Genomic DNA, 22,937 nt, shown 5'->3' with positions numbered 1-22,937 from the left:
TAACAGACTGTTGCTTTTTTCCTTGTTTTAATCTTCTGCAAAACAAGGTCTTTCTAAAATAATATCTGTCCCAGTTCTTCTAATTACTTACAGGTGCCTTCCCACCAACATTTGTCTTGAAAGTGTAATCTGTATTATGCCAACAGAAACTGCAGCTTTCCTTATGTTTACTAGACTCAGGGTATAATTCAACAAACTGTCTGAGTCTGAATTTCAAGTTATCAGCTGAAAAGTATATTTTAGAAAGTGATGTTGGGAGACTTGCCAAATTAATGTTTAACCACACATAAAAAGTAATTTTGGGATGTAATACTTTTTTTGCTTCTAGGTTGTTTTTTTTAACTTTACAAATGCAAAGAGTAATCTTCACTAAAATATTATTTGGCACTTTGTTAATCAAATTGATTGCTGGACTTACAAATTACGTTTCACTATAGTATAAAAAAGAGAACCAGTGAGTCAGTAAGCAGTGAAAATCTGTAAGTGAGCCTTCTGGTAGAAGGGTAGGCAGTGGCAGTAATTGGGCTGTCATATTTTTGTGCTAAAAATGAAGCACTATTTAAACTTTACTTCATTTGCCAAAATATACATTGATTTCCTATGCTTGTTTATACACCAAGGGAGGATTCTTCTACTTCAGTGATTAGATGTCCTCTAATGCACTGTGAGGCTGAGTTAGTCATTCTAATTGTATTTCTCTAGCCATCAGGATATATCCATAGGTGACAGTTGGAAAACAAATTTTAAGGATGCCTATTAAAGCATATGATAATGTAGCGGATTTTTGCCACACAGTAATCATATTATTGCTGTCACTGTTGCCATTAGGAAAAAGCTGATTATACATCCTCTGTTTGTGGAACTGCTCTAAAAATTGTTTTGTTGAATTCGGATATTCCTGGGTTGGGATGAAATTCAGCACAGATTTGAAGCAGTCAACCTTGGAATACTCCAGGTTTCCAGAGAGGTAATGGGAAGAGTAGAATATGGTCCTGTGCTTAATAAGCATCTTACAACTTTACAGGAGGAGTGTAAGAAAAAGAGACAAGACGAATTATACTGGCTTTGCCACTGTTACATTTAAATGTAAGAATACAAAAGTTAAAGAAATTACTTTCATGGTGCATAATTTCTTGCCTAATAAAATGTGGCTCTTGTAAAATGTATATCAATTTAAGAGTAACATGCATACGTATATATGTATATAAAAAAATAATAACCATTGTAACTCTGACAAGGTCAATGTCTGACTAGATTGTAGGCTAAATACATCTAACCAGCTTTGATATATGCACCTGACTTTCTATTTTCAAAAGGCTTCATTCATTAGCATTCACTTTTTATGCATTCTGGTAAGTCTGGCTGCCTTTATTTCATCATTTTCATTTTTCACATAGCTGCATTTATTATTATTTAATGCTGCAATAGAGCACAGAAACTATTTTCAATTAAGACTCTGCTTTGTGTATGGTAAAACCAAAAAGAAGTAAAAAGAATTCCTCTAAATTATATAATTCATTACACATTTCTTAAAACTTCTGTGATTTAGACAGTGTATTTTTTTTTATACACTGAGCTGACTATGAAACTGAATAGCTATAATGTGTCTTGAACCTGACTGGCATGCTCTGTGACTGTTTTGTACGAGGGTTTAAATGCACAAGAACAGTGAATTCTTTATCTGTTATATCTAGTTATAAACGTAAAATTACTGTAATGTGAGAATCTGCTATGATATGTAATGAACTGAGAGAGTTATTTCTGTTGTGGTTACCTAGATTTCATTACTGACTTTTTGAAATAATCAGTGATTCTAATCAAAGATGATAGTATTTTGATCACAGAGATAAAAATATTCCATCTAGAGCCGTGGGTTAGGATGTGATAGATGTTTATGGTGCGTCATGCATTTCTCTACTTTTAGCAGAAGACCTAAGTGAGAAGCTAAGGAGCAGGCTTATTTTCAGATGGCATAATGGAGCAGTCTTTGGATGGGATCGCTAGCAACTAAATTACTTCAAGGACAGTAGTTTATCTCTCACAGTCAAGTAGAGGGGCAGGGAAAGCATAAGATGTCCTGGGGGCAGCTGTACTTCTCTTCTGCTCCTCTCTTTCCACATAGCATAATAATGATGGTTGACACCGTGTGTGAAAGTTAATCAATATGGGATGATAAGCTACAGATACGGATGTTGAAAGGGCTGCTAACTTTGTGAATATGTAATTTTTAAGCGAGTATTTAGAGACTTATTTAGACTGAATAGCTTGAGGATGGATAAGCAGCACATTTGTGGGTATTCACTCATCTGTCAGCAAATTACTTATACATACTCCTTCTTTAATGAATTACTCTGTTTTCTCACAATAGAAAAGGCTGTTTGACAAAGTCTGGAAAATACCATCATGTCTATGCATAGAATGTCACTACCATGTAGTCTTCCCAACTGCTGCCTTGGATGGAAAGCTATATCATAGTAAAATACCTAGATTTTTCATTTTTATTTTTCTGTACAAAGCTGATTTGGATTTTTAAACATTCATCTGAGTGATTCAGTGGGTTAAACTGCATGAAGCTCAACATGACTTATCTCTGAAGCAAGAAAACCTGAATTGAGGTGGCCATGAGTAAAATGTCTGATTTGAGCAAGACTTGGTATTTCATATCCCATGTTCAGATAATCCTATTAAAAGGCATTTCTGGCTGCTAACGAATTTTTTTAAAGAAATTAATCCATGCCGAAAGTCAGTTGGAGGAAGGCTGCTCCATAGGAGGGTAAATTTTCTCTTTTAACCATTTGAAGTATGGTTGCCATTGCCTTGACATTTCAAGATCCTTTTCAGCCTGGTTTTTGAGACTTTTTTGATTTCTTAAGGATGACAGTTATGACCATCTGCTTGTGCATATAAGCATATGAAATATAGATTAGGAAACACCCTTAACTGTTTCTAATCTCTATTGTTAATTTTGTATGCAGCACACATGCGTGGCTGTGTGAATTGCCTACTCAAATGCTTTATATTTAAAGATTTAGTATACGGTTGTGATATTAACAGTCCAAAGATGTATTGTGCTTGAATTAGTTCTGTCAGAATGAGAGATGTAAGTGACTAAAGAAAGCAGAACCTTCTGAGCATCAAAGAAAGATGTTTTCATCAGGAATGTTCAGTACAGGTTTCCTTTCAGGCTTCATAGTGACAATCACCTCTCATGCTGGTTGTTTGAATTAATACATTTCCATATGCACATTCAGTAATATCCCTTTATTAATAACATCACAATATTTGATGAAAGTGGGAACATACCACATTATACAATTGAATAGCACACACACAGAAGGAAGGAATGTAACAGGAGCATAGTTTTGAATGAGAAAAATGGTTATTATTGATGCCAGTATGCAAACTGATTATATTCATACATTATTTGTTCACAGATTTGTGTGAATTTTCTCTCTTGCCTTTCTCAATTCTTAACTAATTACCGAAATGCATAATGAAATGAACAGATGACACCATACAAGGGGGTTATGAGAGCAGCAACTGTAAAGGCAGCTTGTCACTTACTACAGGAGACCTTTGCTCTGTCCAGGCAGTGGAGAGCAGGCGCTCAGCCCGTATACAACAATATTAAAGTGGCTTATAAATGGAACTGTCTCAAGTTAAAAAGAATCAGATGCTCATTTATTACAAAATTGCAGCTTCTGTATCTTGACAGTGCAGTTCATAAAGTGTCTCTCTGATCTCATTTTATGATGGTAGATGAGCTATTCTACTGGAAGACTTTTCATACAAGAACAAGTTAATTTCAAGACTTAAATTCATCTTGGTGTAACTTCAGTGACCCCAGTGAGAGGTGCCTTTGGACCTTTTATGTGAAACTAGATTTAACAAGCTTTCTTTTCTAAGTTTCATTTTTATAAGGCAGCTGTACCTCAGTGGCTTTTGAGTTGAGAAACTAAACTTCTTTTAGAAACTAAAAGTAACTTAGAGAGAAATCTGGATTCTTTCTCTGTGTTACTTCTCTTGCTTGTCAGAAGGCAGTGGTATGCTTTGATCTATTTTTACTGAACTTTCTCTTCCACAGAGTCCATGAAGATTCAGGGGTCCTCTCTATACAAGCTTGCTGCAAGTAATACTCCATTTAGCCCAGTTTTGTGACTAACAAAACTGAAGCATAAATAAGTAATTTATGAAACCTTTTTATGGGGTTATTATTACTGAAATATATCATTCAGTAAATTTCAAAATAAATTACAGTTGGTTGAATCAATAGAATAGGAACATGTATTGCTAAGCACGATAGGTGTCAAGATTCTTGACTCCAGATTACACTAGTTATAGTTCTTGATAGTGCTAATGTCCAAAGCTATGATACTTCCATGGAATATTTTTTTTTAATTGTATTTAAAGAATAGAGCTAAATATGTTTCAATCATTGTGTTACTGCATATTTGTAGGCATGTTTTTGTCATCTTTTTTTTTCCCAGCTAAACATTTGACGTTTTTATAGATAGAGATTGGAGAAGAAAATGAACATACTTGCTTACAGTTAACTTGCCTATACGAACACAGGTGTACAAATAGTTTTCTGAAAGCTTGGTGACAAATTGCAGACAAACAGCATTCTCTGACACTCCTTAAAATCTTTTTGAAGTCACCAACATAGTTCCTTGTTCCTGATATTGTTTCTTTGTGTATCCAAAGGCTGAACTGCCTACCTGTTTGGGCAGTAAAGGGTTACCCCACTATAAGGGCTTCAAAAGACATTCTTTTTTCTCAGTACTTGAATGAGTACATCTCAAGACTGACACAGTCATGGCTTGGGTTTGCAGTTCTATCTAGTCACTACCGTAGCTACTTGGTCTGTTCTACTTATGATACGTGTGAGGAGGAGAACTGCCCTAAGCTTCCTCATGAATAAGGAATGCTTAAATTTATGACATTGCCACGTTTACCCTGTACCTTTGTCTTGTTTTAGGATCAGCTCAACTGCTTCCAAGGAATAGAACATGTGGCTTTCATGAGATGTGGTTGTGTAATTGGCTAATATCGCTTAATTTTTTTTTTTATCATTATTATGTATATTGCAGGGTACCAGTCCTGATCGTATGTTCACAAATGCTTCTACAGTCTAATTTATATTGCAGCTCCATGAACTGTTTTAATCGCTGAGAGTAAAAAGTATACAAGAAGAAATTAAGTTGTTTATAATACATACTGAAGGGTATGGAATTAGCTTTTCAAAATATCTCTGTAGGTGGATTCTGAAACTTTCCAGTCTTACTGGTTTTCTGTAGTGCTGAGCTACCACTGCAAGTACTTTATATGCAAATGATCACACTGGTAAGTGTATTGGGTTTGTGTGGCAAGGTTTTGGTAGCGGGGGGCTACCGGCGTGGCTTCTGTGAGAAGCTGCTAGAAGCTTCCCCCATGCCCAATAGAGCCAATGCCAGCCGGTTCCAAGAGAGACCTGCCACTGGCCAAGGCCGAGCCCATCAGTGATGGTGGTAGCGCCTCTGGGATAACAGATTAAAGAAGTGGGAAAAAACCTCAACACTGTACAACTGCAGCCAGAGAGAGGAGAATATGTGAGTGGAACAACCCTGCAGACCCCAAGGTCAGTGAAGAAGGAAGGGGAGTAGGTGCTCCAGGTGCCAGAGTAGAGATTCCCCTGCAGCCCGTGGGGAAGACCACAGTGAGGCAGGCTGTCCCCCTGCAGCCCAGGGAGGTCCACGGTGGAGCAGATCTCCACCTGCAGCCTGTGGAGGACCCCACACCGGAGCACGTGGGTGCCCAAAGGAGGCTGTGACCCTGTGGGAAGCCTGCGCTGGAGCAGGCTCCTGGCAGGACCTGCGGACTTGTGGAGAGAGGAGCCCATGCTGGAGCAGGTTTTCTGGCAGGACTTGTGACCCCGCGGGGGACCCACGCTGGAGCAGGCTGTGCCTGAAGGACTGCAGCCTGCGGAAAGGACCCATGTTGGAGAAGTCTGTGGGGGACTGTCTCCCGTGGGAGGAACCCCATGCTGGAGCAGGGGAAGAGTGTGAGGAGTCTGGCCCCTGAGGAGGAAGGAGAGGCAGAAACAACGTGTGATGGACTGACCCCAACCCCCATTCCCTGTCCCCCTGTGCCACTGAGGGGAGGAGGTAGAGAAAAGCGGGAGTAAAGTTAAGCCCGGGAAGAAGGGAGGGGTGGGGGGAAGGTGTTTTTAAGATTTAGTTTTTATTTCTCATTACCTTACTCTGATTTTATTGGTACTAAATTAAACTAATTTCCCCAAGTCAAGTCTGTTTTGCGTGTGATGGTAATTAGTGAATGATCTCTCCCTGTCCTTATCTCGACCCATGATCCTTTCATTATATTTTCTCTCCCCTGTCCAGCTGAGGAGGGGAGTGACAGAGTGGCTTTGGTGGGCACCTGGCGTCCAGCCAGGGTCAACCCACCACAGTAAGCCTTACTATACTGCTTGCTAACACAGGCATTTGTTTGGCATTGTTACTGCATGTTATCAGTTCAGCATTTAATTATGCTGTAGTAGTAAAATAAAGTTGGCTCACATGAGACACCATCAAGAAGGGCTTATTTTGGCTCAGCTAACTAAAAAAAAAATACCTCTTTGCATTAGGCATCAGCAACTATGGACATTTCGGGATACTGGAATAGCATAGATAGGTCTTGCTGATACAGGAGAACATTCTTGTGTGGAATTGTGAAGGAAATAGATGGTATGCAGCAGTGTGATCTGTGACTTAATTTTGATGGTAAACTATCTGCATTTTTTAATTTTCCTCTAAATAGCATTTACTACATGCTACAAAATGTATATTCATCGTCTTGAGTTTTAATTTAAAATATTAAGTGGTTCTGAAAGGGAAAAAATGGAATAGCATAGATTCAAAGCAGTAACAGTAGCAGTGTTATGAGAAAATGTAGCATTTATACAGTAAGAGTCATATTGCTTAGAAGTTTTAAGAACATTTTTAGAATTTGAATGATAGAATAGAAGATCTGTGTATATTTACAAGCTATACTATGAATTACATCAGTTCATATACTATACTATTTATTACTAGTTTACTAGTAATATATTACTATCCAATACTACATATTAGTAGGTTACAATGTCATGAATTTTCAACAGATGTACAAGGTTTTCCAAGTTTGGTTGTTTGGGTTTTTTACCCTTCCGATATCCCCCAGTAGAATTCAAAAGTCTCACAAGTATTGATTATCTTGCAGAATTCCCACAGGTACTTTCTTTTACAGTTGATTTTGCCGCTTTTGTTGGCATTCAGTCTGTTTTCAGTTACTGGTGGGGAAAAATCACACATCCAGCCTTCAATCCACATCTTAATCATCTGATTATTTTCATAAAGCGAAGTGTTCTTGAGGGTTTTTCTAGGTTTATATTGTGCTCTGGCAATGAAGCACTGTTGGAAATCCACTGAATCCATGCTTCAGTGTTAGTCTCTCAAAATAATTTCCACATGGATTAATTACAAGATCAGGATGGGCTGCTGGGTTAATCTGTGAATCTTCTCAACTGGCAGTTAGAGTTGTATGTCATAAATAAATGCGTATCACAGCATATGTTTAAGTCATATCATACTGGATCCACTCTTTCTCAGTCTTTCTATAGGGGAGCTATTCCTTCAGTGACTTCAGTAATGTAACGCTTCTACTTAATAGTTTTTACTTGTTTGATAGAAGCATAATAGAGATGAATGGAATACATACAGAAATCAACTTCCCTTTCTCCCTTTTTTCACTGCAGAGCTTTATGGCCTGTACAGGTCTCTTCTTATCTTCCTGTTCTTTGTTCAAATGATGGAGGTACATCAACAAGTTAATCTCTGTGTAAGCCTATCTGAACCTAAACTTCAGGGTTGTTAAAAATCTAGTCCTTAATTGGCCTTAGAAAATGAATTTTTTTCTTAGGAAACACCTCTGATTGTATACATTCTCTTAAATCTTGCAGCACTTAGTTGCTGTTGATGTGGAGCCATATGAACTGTTGATGTGGAGCCATATGAACTGCCTGTGTGTAAGGAAAGTAAAATAATTATTTTTAAAAGTCTGGCTAGTTAGTTAAAACTGAATTAGTTTGGGTTTGTTAGCTGTTGGTTTTGAATTGGGTTTTCTCAGATGATGTTTTATTTTAGCTGTTATTTTGCCTTGTATTATACTGATTGCATGGTATGGCAATGAGATTTTCCAGAATAACACTATCCTCGGCTTGTCTCCCTCACTGTTGCAGGACCTAGGTGCAAGCACTGTCTCTGGGAGTTGTACTGCTAGGTAGCCTGAGTACACACAATGTGAGTCATCTCTTCTCCATCATACAGTTGTGTGTAACAGAATTTGAATTGCATAGTTATACATGTGGATGAAATGTTAGTTTATACAAAACTTTGTTTGCTGTTAGGCTTCTGGTTTAATCTTCTAATTCTGCAATATGGCTGTCCTTGGAGATTGTAAAATGTCATACATACTTTTCACTGACTGACCGAATATTCAGTGGGTGGCTGTGTCATAGGCAGGAAAAACATATACAACAGCTGTCTTGCTAAGATGCTTCCTAACTTTTCAGACATATTGTAAAGCACATTTACTAATGCACATACCCTGTCCAGGTATTAATGTTTGAAGTTGCAAGTTTTTCAAAATTCTCTCTATGACAGAATTGCTCGTTCTTATTTGACAAAAAAAAAAAAAAGGCAGCTTAAGATGTCACTTAGATTTAGTTGTGTTTCTGTCTTACTTGTCTTTGCCACAGTGTCGCAATACAACTTGGGAATAATGTTTAATTTTTAAGCATTAAGATTTTTTTTCAGAAAGCAGAAAAAATAGCATGGTCTTTCCAAATAAGTCATTCTTTAACCTTTCGCAATGACAGACTTAGTTTTCAAATTTTGACTTTAGGTTACCAACTGTTTTCTTATCCCTGGCATTAAAATGATGTTTCTGATAAGAGCCCTTCTAAAATTGAATGTGTTGGAAAATTCCCCATAACCTTCCACATGACAGATTTACGTTCATGGTCATCACTAGTCTCTGGTGTACTTGGCTTCTTTCTTATTAACTACTCTTAGTATTTGTTGTAGTGCTTCACTAACTTTTTAACTTACTCAAGACTTGAAAATAACCTTACAGATATCAAAGAGAAAAAGAAGAGATGCATAGATGAGCTTTTGTTGTAAGGTTTCCCATTTTGTTTTGCTTGTCCTCCACATCAATGAGATTTGTTTGACTAGATTCTATACAAAATAGATGGTTACTGAAAACTGCAATTAGGTGTTCTTACCAACTAAAGTTGACACCTGGACTTCAACCTGCATATAAAATAGACCTATATTGTGCTTCTTTTGGTGAGGAGTGAGTTAGCTGACCATAATTTTGGTCTGAACCACACACTGCCTACATCTTACCTTAGCCATACCACCATGTAGTACTGATTTGTCTCTATTAGTTTGTTGTCTAACTAGTAGCATTTAACTGTATCCTTTTAAAGTAACATTGAATATGAGTTTGCTTCTGAGAATTGATGTACATTTTTAAACTCTAATGTGTTGAACAGTTAAGAAGCAGAAGCAGTAATACCATTTCTCTACCATCACATGAAATTGAGTATATCTGTTTATAAACTCAGCACGTGTTATCTGTCCTGTTTAACTAGTAAGCTACCTACTTGCACTGTTGGCTTTCTGTAGTGTTAGAGGGAAAGTTTCACAGCTGCCTATGTACCTGCTGGGTTGAGAAACCCAAAGGAGAAGAGGATAGAAACTTGACTGTGTCTGCTGGAGGACATTATGATTGCTTGTATTATCATAGCAATTAGGACATTTCTCATGGAGCAGGATGCCATTACACAAGGTAACATCCTGTGTTTGTACAGCCCTACCAAAGAAAGATGTGGATCATCTCCCATGTACAGGAAGAAAAGGGTCACACAGGGAATAAACAGTTAGTTATAGTTTTCTTATTCTGTGTCTTAAACCACATTACAGTATTTTCTGTATGGTCTAAGTTGAATCAGTAAGCGGTGCCCCTTACAGAATACACATCTTGTAAAGATAGCCATTGTGTGATACGCTTTGAAGCTAATAGGATTTGGAGAGGCAACAACTCCACACTTGCAGAGAATACATACTATGAACTAGTCAGTAGGATAATTATGCATAATGTCTACCTTACCTTGCCCAGGTGGTATAAAAAGAGCATACCCAGATAAAATAATTTGTCTCAATGCAGTGATTCCTTGACATTTAACAATGTCTTGAGCCCTTGGACTAAAGTGATTAAAACTCTTGGTTTGATGTAGCTGTCAATATTCTGTAACAAAGCACCAATGTTTTGCTACTGAAGCAAACCATTTTCTTATTACTCTCTTATTTCCAATGACTAGCTGTTATCACTGGGGCTGCTCTGAAACCAGTTTGATTTTACAAAAATTGAAAAGTTTTTACATAGAAAATACCTCGAAGTCGGTAACAATAATAGCTAGGAGCACCAACTTGAGCAAAGGTTGTAACTTGCAAAGTTACCAAATCTTGTTTTAATTTTTTCTAGAGTTTCTTGGACGCAGAAGACAAAGATGGTCTCTTCCCCTGTGTTCAGCAGGCACAGTACCTATCAAGAGCGCTGTCTCCTTATGGCAAGCATGGCTTGGTTCGCTCCAGTCCAGTAAAATACGCCAGAAAAGATTCTCAGAACGCATCTAACACATCTAACTCAAATTCAAGTGTCAGTACATCAAGTACACCAAGAAAACGCTCTGGACTTCCGTGCAGCTCCACTAATAGTTTTGCGAGCATTAGTCATTCGCAGAGGTGTCAAGGGAGCAACTCCCAAGTATGCAGTGGGGATCTTCTAGTCAGGCACTCTGAATTCTTTACTGATGGCCAAAAACCTTTTACTCCACGCACCTTAATATCAGATGCTAAATCCTTCCTGTCAGAGTACAGGTATTACACTCCTGCTCGAAGGAAAAGGAAAAATCACTGCAAGCAGCATGTGGAAGCTCAAACGCAGACTGATGTGATCAGGTACAGAGATTAAAACTTTATTTTGAAACTGTGGAATTTAGATGTTATCATAAGAGTATCTTCATAAAAGCAACATGTTTTGTTCTCATTTACATTTGTACAAAACCAGAATAATTACTCTGAAATTATTCTAGATATGCCTCTGCAAAAGCTAGAACAGAATGTGATTTTTCTGTTTTTTCACTGGTATATTTTGTTGTCTTGTCTTCAGAGGAACTGGTTTCATCTATACAAATTGGATACAAAGTGCCACTAAATCCAAACTGGGATCTCACATCTGCTGGGGACAGTCGTTCCCTCTCTCTTCTCTTTGCTCTCTCTAGTGTATAGCTGTGCTTCCTGTCTTCTAAAGAATTAACCACTATAAGCATGCAAGTAGTTGCCCACTGTTGCTGCTGTTGTCTCATACTTTCCAATTAATTAATACATCATGCAAAGATATTTTTTTTAAGTCTTGAATGCAGCTCTTATTTTCTTTTTATCTTTTTAAATGCCTTCAGATGTATCCTATATGAAATACTTTATGCAAAATTAATGTACTTCTCTTGCATTGAATTCCTTCTTAGCAATTTAAACAGTTTTGATTTAGTTTTGTTTTCACTAATACTACCTCATAATGAGAAATCTTGTCTCTTTTGTGTCCTCAGTGCCTGCATGTCTAACTCTTTTTGCCCTAGAGCAAATTAGGAATTTTATAAGACTGGAATTACGATAGCTTCGGCTCCATATTGCAACTATTGATTTTTCTGGCTGTGGGTCATATATTTTCCTGGTGCACTTTTAATGTATAGTATTATCTCCATTCTCAATTCTGAACAATTATTTTGGATAATTTAGCAATCCCCTGTAAATATGCAGCTGAATAATGGATTTGGATCACCTATGTATGACTGTTGTCTTCCTTCAAAATGAACTAAAACTTAATTTTAATATGTGAATGGAAGTCTGGCAGAAATTTTCTCAACTGTCTGAGACATTTTACTACTAGGTCCCGTTCAGATTGATGGGAAATTTCCATAGTGGCACTGGTATTCTTATCCTGCGTATTTTGAAAGTAGCCTTCTTGGAAATCTAATACATCTCTAAATTTTGTAGCTTTCCATCTGCAGACAAAGTGTTTGAGAGAAAAGTTATGACTGAACAGCAGAAGGTCACATTGAAGGTAATACATCTGTCTGTCATTTGAGTACTCTTACCACACCCTTCACCATCATTTTGGAGTATATACTTCATCTCTGCCATAGCAGTATACAACTGATTTAAGTTTCTTTTTCTTTATTGTCGTGAGATGAATTAGTTCTGTAGAGGAAAGAGAGTTTCAGAATAATGAGTGGAAACAATGAGAAAAAATACTGAGGCATGTGAAGAGATCTTAGGATATGATGTTACAAAATTTAATATTTTTTTTCCAAGAGTTTTTACAAGTGCACTTGTATCTGTTAAGGACATAGATAATCGGTACATTATTTTTCAGCAGAAGGTGGTACCTCTTTTTCAAGGACTTTTTTTTCTCCATTTTTACGTTGGAGAACATATTCCAAAAAGCCCTCAACAGGAGAATTGGAACCAGGGAGTTCCTGCCTCTGAGGAAGCACCCAAACCAGCTGGTGGTGAAGTTTTCCTTTATACTATTTGCCTTCTGCCTTGCTGAATGTATCTGGAATGCTTTAATGAATAATCACACCACTTCAAATTCTATGAGCTCCTAGTATTTTTTTGTCATAGTCACAGAAATGTTTGCATCCATCATTTTGATTTGAATTGCTAAGTGTTTGTGACAGTTGAACTTAGTTTTCCAGTTATTTGGTCTTTCAGAAATTGCCTTAGTGTGTGGTGGTTTAAGATTATTAAATTTTAAAGATGAAATGGAATACCAGCATCTTTGGGAGACAGAGGGAAGCAGGCAAAAGGCCCAAAATATTTCTTAAGATTTCAAATCTGAAGTTATTTTCTCTTAATTTGTACTAATATTTGGATGGAAGAGTTTGACAGAAGTTAGATTCATTCTTTGTGCTGTATCTTGTAGCCACTGTACAGATAAGTCCTTAAACAAACAGCCCTGTCAAACATACTTGAATAACTGTGGACTTTCTTCCTGAATAAAGGCTACAGGGTCAGACCCTCCATGTCTCTAGCTTAATAAGGCAAATAATTATGCTTTATTTATTGGAGGAGAGGGGTGAGAGAGAATATGTATTTATAGCTTCACTGAAAATAGAAGAGAGACGACCTGAATTGATCTGCATATGCAGCTGATGTCATTAAGAAAAGGTTAAGTGATTATTCAGAAAGCTTTACTCCAGTTCCATGAAGAACTTCTGAATTCATTTCAAAACTGTTGTATCTGACTTTTTCTTTGGCTGTTGTAAAAGTGACAACAGTAAGTCATGTAGCTTTACAGTGGCCCTTTCAGAGTATTACCATTTAAAATGCAGGTAGTCAGCAACTTTACTTTCCATCAGTTTTGTGCAAGCAGCTCAAGAGATGTGATTTAGAGTGCTGGTTCCTAGTTTTGCATACTAGATTTTACTCCTGTTGGTGACAGTGACCCCCCCTAACTTTTAGAGAATTCATCTTTGACATACTTGTCAGGGGAGAAATGTTCCACATCTGTTGCCCCTGACTAAAATTTTGGATGTCAAAGCTGATGACCCTTTGCTGCTATATGTCTCAGGTTACCCAAAGCTTCTCAGAAAAGACACAGAATTTGCAGGGCTGCTTAATCACAGATAGTTATTAGGTTCACTTTAATGGTAAAATTTGCTGTGTATTTGCACTGATAGTAAAGATTTTATCTCTGTGTTGTAGGCTGAAGATGGACGATATACTGTGGATAAGCCTGAGAGAGGAATAGCTGCTTTTCCATACTCCTTCCTAAGGTGCCTGATTTACAGCAGGAAGGAATATTTGAAGCATTCCTTATTGCTTTCTATACAGCTGCTTCTTAGGCCATAAGCTTTCACTACCATTTCTCTTTATAAGTCTCTTCTCGCAGGACTTTTGTTTGGTTGGGTTTTTTACATCAATGGCCTTTCCCAACTTCAAAATTCATTATTTTCTTATGATAAAGTTCCACTGGGAAGCCAATTTAAGAAAGAGAGCTCTGAAATATATGAGCGTTTTTGTCAGGAGTGAGAGCGATGACATGTTAATACAGCTGTTAGTTCTGTACGTCCGAGCATACATCTGAGCTTACAGACTATATATTTCTTATACAATACTACAACTAAATAGTGGATTGGGTATGCCAATTGGTATTTCCTTTCAGGAAAAAGGGTCGCCAGACATCCAGCCTTTTAAATCTATGATCTGCGAGAATTGCAGACCAGAGGCATTTCCTACATCTTTTTCTGAAAATGTAACGCTGAGATTTAGAATATTGTCTACAATATAAGAACAGTGTTGGAAGTCAGGCCAGAACCCAAGGGCTCACAGCTGATTCTCTTTATTGCTGACCAAAGTAGCATGCATGACTCACTGGTTTGCTCTCTGGCCTTTTTATACAAAGGCATTTTCACCTGAGGAAAGAATTGTACTCTGAGTAAAAAAAAGCACTTTTATGGATAATGGAGGTCTGTATAGCATCTGAAGTAACACTGAGGTCTTTTGAGGTATTAGAGTACTGCATCTAGTGAGGTGTTATAATACTCTTGAAACATAGTCTTTCAGGCTTCAATGTAAGCAGTGGATTTTGCTACTGGAGCAGGGTTTGAGGGGTTTCTAGTGGGTTTTTTTCCAAGAGGAAGTGGGACAGTGGCACAGCATGGCTCCAAAATAAAGTGAGATGCAAGGTAGTATAAAGGGCTTTTAGAATGTTGCTCTCTTTCTTACCCTCTGATTTGCTCATTAGAGAGACATCGCTGTATTCTCAGCAGTCTTCAGCAAGGAGGACTATCAAGGCTGAGTAAGTATGCTTAAGCCATTTTTCTGCTAGCTTGCAACATTAAACTAGACACTCTTCCTCAAAATTGATGAACTTCAAAAAGTAAATGAGAACTCAGAATAAACTGTCCAGAATTTACAGTAGAATTGACATGACTATGAATTGTTATATAATACTTAAAAATTTCTGTGTGAATCTAAAAATGAAGACAATTCATTATAACTTCAGAAGAAAGATAGACTTCTCTTCTTGTCCAGTGGCTATACTCTAAACGTTTCCAGTTCTTTTTCAATCTGTAATCTCTGAAGCAAATGTTGGCAAAATAAAGTATCAAGTTGAAGGGCATTCTTCCCACATTTCTACTCTGAAATTTGACGAGAATTAGCAGAGGTTTGAGTTATATTCAGAAACACTGCCAATGCTTTATCCTGTGACCTTGGGAAAGTCATTCATTCTTTGTGCTTTAGGACAGACTTGTTCTTGCCCAACTTTAAGGATGTAATATAGGTATCAAAGATCAGCTGTAGCTATCTTTCTTGACTATAGAGGGAACCAAAATGACAGTCTTCAGGCTGAATGACAAATTTTGCATAATGAAAGTCATGCACGATGTATCCCATTTTTTATTTTCTGTTTATTAAGACCAGAGGATGATTTGATAGAGCTTGATTGGATAGTTTGGGATATTTAGAAAGATGCTATGAAAGAGAAACAGCACTGAAGTCTTTTCTTTTGGGGGTTTCCTTCTTGTTTTCCAAACAGAACTCCAAACCTCTGGAGAGTCTCCCATTTAGAGCAATTGGCATCAACAAGGCTTTAAGAGGTATTAAAATAGAGAGAAATTTGATCAAGGAGGTGAAAGCCACATCTCACACTAACAAGGATTTTGTACATCAAAGAGTTATTGTTTGAAAGGAATGGAGGCTGTCAAATAAGCACTTATATTTTTCTGAGCTTCCATTGAGGACTAGCAGTTTTCAGCTGCAGTCCGATTCTCTAGAAGCTCCTTTGGAAGCCTTTACTCAGACCATCAAACTGCAATTTTACACTTTCTTCTTGAGTGCAAAGCAGGTTCTGAACACTTCCCAAGATTTGCTCATTTCCTCACTCAGGATCTCTGTACTAATTTATACCACCACAGAGAGTTAGCATAAACACGAAGCACCATAGCAACCTTTCTAACGGTCTAATATTTTACACAGAGTTTTTATAATAATATTCAAATTGAATGAAAGGCTTAGTTTGTCCTGACAGAACCACCTTTTCTAGCAGCTGGTGCCAAGAACTATACAATCTTCTTAATGGCACATCCCTAAAGCTGACTGGACCTACTGCATTGTGTAATGTGTCTCTATTCTAAAACATTTAATGTTGGGTTTTCTATTCTCCCTGCAGGGAAGAAGAGCTTTTATATTTAGCTTTCATTGAAGATATAACAAATGAAATTCTTAGCCTTGGGCTATTTTCTAACAGGTAGGTTACAGTTGTTTTCAAATTTGTAATGCTGTGTCAGAAACACATGGATTTCTTTGCCTTTAAGAATATATAGATACATAGTTACCCCTTCCTTTTGTTTTGTTTCCCTTCTTTTTTGCTTTATGTAAGAAAGGGGAGCTAGGAAAGACCTGTGGGTCATCTACTTTGATCTGTTGCTATGTTCCATGAGATAAAGCCTCTGTTAGTAACTGACCTGGAACCCGAGGTGGAATAATGCTAAGAAGAAATCATTTTAATCTGAAACATCTGTTTTGCAAAATAAACCAAGTTACTAATCTTTCACACAACACATCCTCCATCTCCCTTCTGTCCTTGTTCCTGTTGCAGTATGAATTCAATCTTCAACATCGGTTGTCAGGATTACATACTGTTTCAGATAAGGGTTCAACAGTTGCTAAATCAGATTTATTTTTTTCAATAATGAAACAATAAGTTATGAGACAATTCATGTATTTGAGTAGTACTCCCAAATTCTTTTCCATACCAGTTCTTTCTGATAAAGAACTCTCAGTTTATAGCAAAAAAACCCTGCAGTATTTCTGATAGAGAATTTTAACCCATTTTTGTAATGCCATTTTCAAGGCATCTAATTTCAGCATAATACTCTGATCTTCCTCTGGGTTGATAATGTTCCCAGCTGTTTTTCTATGCTGTGCACTCTTGGGTTTTTTTCTCATGTCAAGGCAATCAAGGAGATATGCTAAATACACTAAATCAAAAAATTACTCTTTGAGAAATTTCAAGAGCCAGTCTCCCTCTGGTTCTTTTTTTACAGAAATGTTGTCTTCCCTTTAAACCCTTTCCTATACAATTTTTTTTTCTAATAATTTCTTATGTAAGCTAGATTAAATTCACTTGACCTTCTGGAAATCCGTTCCAGTGACTGTGTGCCTTAGTTGTCACAGAACACTTCCTCTGTGCTGAAATTTTTTCTCATCCTGCATAAGCAATGAAAGAGAGCTCTCAGGACAGAGGACTTTTCTCTGGATTTTTTTCTGAAGCTGGATTTTATTCCTTCCCTTTATTTACACTTGTGTGTATCAGCCACTGTGGTGCACCTAAGAGATTTTGGATACTTCAGCATGCCAGTAGAACCACCACTGGATTGTTGGTTTCTGCCACCACATAGACCCAGCAGACCAAACACACCCAGAGTTGGGCTACAACTCACCCCATGGTTACCGTCTGCTGCCCAAAGCTGGGTCTGCCTGCTGAGCACCTGTCCAGTGGGATGCTGGCTCTGGGTGGCCCTCTTTGTGACAGAGCATAATTGAAACAGTCTTGGAATCATAGAATCATTTAAGCTGGAAAAGACCTTTGCGATTGAGTCCAACTGTTAACTTAGCACTGCCAAGTCCACCACTAAACCATGTCCCTAAGTGTCATGTCTACACATCTTTTAAATTCCTCCAGGGATGGTGACTCAACCACTTCCCTGGGCAGCCTGTTCCAATGCTTGACAACCCTTTTGGTGAAGAATTTTTTCCTAATATCCAACCTAAACCTCCCCTGATGCAACTCAAGGCCATTTCCTCTCGTCCTATCAGCAGTTACTTGATAGAAGAGACCAACACCCACCTCACTACAACCTCCCTTCAGGTAGTTGTAGAGAGCGATAAGGTCTCCCCTCAGCCTCCTCTTCTCCAGACTAAACAACCCCAGCTCCCTCAGCCGCTCTTCATAAGACTTGTGCTCCAAGCCCCTCACGAGCTTCGTTGCCCTTCTCTGTACATGCTCCAGCAACTCGGCGTCTTTCCTGTAGTGAGGGGCCCAAAACTGAACACAGTACTCCAGGTGCGGCCTCACCAGTGCCAAGTACAGGGACAACCACCTCCCTACTCATGCTGGCCACACTATTTCTGATACAGGCCAGGATGCTGGGGATGTTCTTGCCCACCTGGGCACACTGCCAGCTCATATTCAGCTGGCTGTCGACCAACACCCCCAGGTCCTTTTCTGCTGAGTCAAAATCGTAGTTGAGCCATTCAGTTAAGAAATGAAAATAAAAAAATAAGGTCATTGATTTATGTAGATTTGTTAAAAGTTGGTTTTCTTCCTGTGAAATCATTTAATTGTTCATTTGTAGAGTTCTGGAACAACTGTTTGAGTGTCATATACAAGAAAATAAGAACCGTTTGGATGAGGTAAGCACTGCCCCTATAATACTCTCCCTCTCTGCATGTGACTTCAGGGATGTTTCCAAAGCACAGTGGAAATGCACTGGTGTATTTGTGGGTAAAGGTAAGCAGAATACTGAGTGGGGAGCATCCCTCTCCATAAATGAGATTTGCAGACTCATGGATCATGGTAGATCAGGACTCACAGGCACGGTCACAAAAAAGGAACAACAGTCAACTCAGTTTGGTGACACTTGCTGTATAATTTAGTCACTTGATTGCAAGCAACCTCCCTTTCCTTATGTCAGAATGAAGCCCTGAGTTCTGGGCAGATAGGTGCTGTGGGGATGAAGTGTCACCCCTTTCTTCCTTCATCCCTTAGAGCAAAATGCGCTACTTGTTGGATGTACTGAAAGCAGACCTTGGCTGCAGCCCGGGCAGTGGTGCAGAGCAAATCCATGCAGGCTGGGAAGCCTTTGAGTCAATGGCTCTGCAAGAGTTTGATACAATGGAAGAGCTCGAGTTTACCAGTAAAAGTCGGAGTCAGAGAAAAGCTACAAAAAGTGAAGTCTTTGGGACCACAGACTTATCATTAAAGGAACCAAACAAATGTGAATCACCGTTATGCAGGGAAAGTTCAAAGGAGACACCGAGCAAGGATGACTTTTCAGAAGATGTCGCTGAAATGGTGGATGCTGGGACAGAGTCTCATTCTTGTGTGAAAGCCGAAGATGACCCAGAGACTTCACCCTCATGTGAGGCAACTTTAAACTTGATTACTTGTGACAGTGATTTGGAAGCTACCAAGGAACTTGATGACCTCGAGGAAAGCTTTGCAGAGGCCCTTCAGCTCTCACATGACTATTCATAATGGTAGCCAAAACTTAGCTGTTAAATAGGGATAGAGCTAGTTCTGTGGAAAACTGCCATTTGTTAAACAGTAAATTATTTGTTTTATTTTCAATTTATTTGTTTAAATACTGCTAAACTCTCTCTAGCAGGATATTGTTAATTGGGCATTAATTAATTTCTGTATTAATGTAGACTTTAAAGGGTAAAGCGTTAGTTATCAAAATATACAAAATTTTTTTGTCTATAATTGTATAACTTGGAACTAACTTTTGAGAATGTTAAAATTAGATGTATATTTTTAGAAAGCTGTAATAGTAAGTTATGAAATATTTATTGTTTTTTATTTATAATAAATAAATTCATTGCTAGTGCAGTTGAGGTCCTGCTATAAAGATACAAGATTCTGTAGTCTGCAAGAATTCAACTTATCCACATCAAAACATGGTGTACTACACACCTGCAGAGCAGAGATGGAACTGTTTGCCCATCCTTGAAGAGGGCATTGTTTGATGTTAAATCCCACTGAGGCACAAAGTTCTTATAATCAACTTTTTTCCTTTTACAGTAACTGTAGAACATAAGATATGTACCTTTTCCTTGCATTACCTAGGGTGACATAAAGAATGAGTGTGGCCGGGCAACTTCTCAAACATAAGAATTTCTTTTGGTGGTGGTAGATGATCATTCCTTCTTCAGCCCTCAGCTATAACTCAATTGTCTTATTCCTTATACCAACAGGTATAAAGAGCCATTTTGCAGTATTAGCTGCTCTTAGTCTTTGCCTAACCCCTGTCAGCTTTCTGGCCTGAAAAGGACATTTATCTCTAGCTACTGCATATGGCAGCTCTTGAGCTGTTCAATACGCAGCTCTTTTGTTTGTTGTATATGTAGCTCTTGAGCTGTATAATCCTAATTGTCCATGATGCAGCTGATATTTCTGGAAAGTGAAGACTGCAACAATTTTCAAACTGCACAACACTAAAATACACAGTTCAATTTCTTGCATTAATGACAACCTTGGCATAGCATTCTACATTGAGCTCTGGTTTTGAAAAAAGATTTGAGTTGGGTGCTGGTTGATGACTAGGACTGCACTGGAAGACACATCAGGTATCTTGTACAGCAATTGGAGAAAAGGTGGTCTATTTTATCAGTAAAGTTTAAACTGAAGTTAGTGCATGCATTGCACAGAATCAGCCCAAATTTCTTTGTCTAATCAGAGTACGGCTATTACCTGGCATTCACATTACTGCAGAAGGAGCTCAACAGGTTCTGAGGAAATGGCGGGAAGTTATATCATCTTGCTGTAGGTGAGGAACTGTAAGCCTTAGGAACCGGATAAAGCCTGTCCCCAAATACCTCTAAGACCAACCCTAAATCTGCTTCCTCCAAGGACAAACCCAAGTGCTTACAGTTCATACATAAAACTGCCACCACCTGCCTCCCCTGTGGCTCATGAGTTTCTACCAAAGACTATTGATTCTGTAAAGCTAGATGACCGATTACAGCTGTAAGTAGCTCCAATAGACATAAACCACTGCTTCACTTGTGAAGCATAAACTTTTTTTGGGAAAAAAACCCAAACAAATCTCAAAAAAAACTCTAGAGAATGCCAGAAATGTTGCTTTTGTTTGATTGGCTGAGTCATCAGCATTGCAGCACAGAACAAAATTCCCCCAAAAAGCAAAAGGCACTTTCCTGACTGCCTTGGCCACGATAATCAATTACACTTGTTGACAATGACAGCAGACTAGGATTTATTTTAGCCATGTACATGCGCTGTGCAGGTGGGCACTAGCCTTTTATCTGCCGCACTCAGCTGGCTGTCTTGTAAATCTGGCCTGCAGCTTGACTGCTCTGGCTCACTGAAAAGTAGGCAAGGTAACATGAGGATTTTGCATCCCTCTGTCAGAGCTTGTCTTCTTGAAAAGACACCCACAGGGCTGTTTCAGTACAGTGCAGGGACGGTTTGTCCTTGATCACAAGTGATCAAAGCCCTTCTCTCATCCCCAAGGAAAGTCCCTCTCTGTTCCTTACCCCAAAGAGCTGAAGGGCAGGAAGCACCTAGGGAACTATTGTTTCTATTGTATGAACAATTTTAACACAGAGGGAGCGGTTAGAAAACTAAAGAGAGTGATTAGACGACATATCCCAAGTATAAAGCCTTTCTGTTCCTCAGCCAGGACTTCACCCGCCCTTGGGGCCCTCCATTCTGAGTTCTCCAAACTTGGTCAATAATGGAATTTAGGGGTTTTTTTACCTACCTATCACTACACTGTGTATGTGTATGTCTTGCATGTCACAAAAAAGATCACTCAGCAAACTTTGGCTTGTGGTCAACATGAGTCTGATGAAAGATTAATAAGAATTTCACATTTAAATTCCACAAATAAAAAAAACCTAAACACCACAGCAGTGAAAGAGGTCATGACATCACCTCACAGAAAAGTGCAAATAACGACACACTCATTTCCTATAATATGATTAACACGAAAATAAACAAAACCAGTTCCTTGACCATATTTCCTGTTGACAAGCTGTCTGAACATCGATGACATTTTTTCTGGGTAGATGGAACTTAAAAGAGTAAATAAATTCATTAAAACAGACCTTTCACAAACAAAGTATATGCCTGCCTAAACCATAACTGTGAACATTTCTTGGACTAAGAGTGAAATTTCTGGTAAAGAACCAGAAGATCATGCACTCCAGTATCGTAGCAGCTAGAGCAGTCAGTCCAGTCCAAGGAATTGGTTTCTCATTGTACAGCCTCTCCCACCAGATAGTGGGGAAAAAACATTCTAGATGAACATTATCTATATAAAATCAATTAGTTTATTTACAGATCCAAAAGCAAATTCAGGCTATCGCGGGCTTAAAATTTTCTCCCTTTTATTCACATTTACTTTAAGGTGGCACTTCAAACATAAGTTGCTTAAGCAGCTTGATATGCAAGCCTGACCCACATCAATGATAAGATTAATCAACAGTGCAAGCTGTTGGTTTTTTTCTGAGGGGTTGTTTTTTGTTTGGGTTTTTTTTTTTTTGGTCTCATCACCTTTTACTTGGTGATATACTTGGGTCTTGGCACAAGCAACAGCAGAACAAGGTAGTCACGACACCATTACAAATCTGAATGCCTCAGAAGTAATAATTGTAGGAGCAGTCGGCAGCTGCGATCTGCAATGTAAAGACTTATTTCTGCCCAGATTTATGTGGGTGATGAGCACATGTATAACAACATCAATGTTTACTTCAAATGGACAAAGGCCCGCTGTTGTTACTTCACTGTAACAAACCGGTTTCTTATCTTTAAAACCTACAGTTTTGTCATCACTGCTTTTGTTTTCAAAGGTAGGATTCTGTTTATTTACAAAGCAAAGTGGGGCTTTTGGTCATTTGAAGTACAGATTAATGTGATGAAAGAAAAAGGTGCTTAGATGTCTTAGGGTTGACCAGAAAACAAAACCTGCAAGCAAAACCCAAGCTATCATTTTATCCCTGATTGACCCCACATCTAAGACACCTACACATCTTTCATTTAGG

General features: G+C 38.3%; 1 protein-coding gene and 1 long non-coding RNA gene across 6 annotated transcripts in view; one reads left to right on the top strand and one right to left on the bottom strand.

Annotated features, from left to right (window-relative positions):
• Nucleotides 1-19,792, top strand: part of SPATA7 (spermatogenesis associated 7) — a 46,715-nt gene extending 26,923 nt beyond the window's left edge. For all 4 annotated transcript variants that reach the window (XM_069783698.1, XM_069783697.1, XM_069783696.1 and 1 more), the window contains 7 exons: nt 10,567-11,042; nt 12,138-12,204; nt 13,851-13,921; nt 14,893-14,946; nt 16,321-16,398; nt 18,509-18,566; nt 18,922-19,792. In XM_069783698.1, the coding sequence (XP_069639799.1) occupies nt 10,567-11,042; nt 12,138-12,204; nt 13,851-13,921; nt 14,893-14,946; nt 16,321-16,398; nt 18,509-18,566; nt 18,922-19,410 (1,293 nt within the window). In that variant the 3' untranslated portion in view covers nt 19,411-19,792. The remainder of the gene's footprint in view (nt 1-10,566; nt 11,043-12,137; nt 12,205-13,850; nt 13,922-14,892; nt 14,947-16,320; nt 16,399-18,508; nt 18,567-18,921) is intronic.
• Nucleotides 1-22,937, bottom strand: part of LOC138685443 (uncharacterized) — a 31,859-nt gene that overhangs the window by 3,488 nt on the left and 5,434 nt on the right. The gene's annotated exons all lie outside the window — the stretch shown is intronic.

The sequence above is a fragment of the Haliaeetus albicilla genome, chromosome 5, assembly GCF_947461875.1.
Source record: "Haliaeetus albicilla chromosome 5, bHalAlb1.1, whole genome shotgun sequence".
NCBI classification, from domain to species: domain Eukaryota; kingdom Metazoa; phylum Chordata; class Aves; order Accipitriformes; family Accipitridae; genus Haliaeetus; species Haliaeetus albicilla.
The sequence above is the reverse complement of the archived record's forward strand: the minus strand, read 5'-3'. Positions and strand labels throughout refer to the sequence as shown.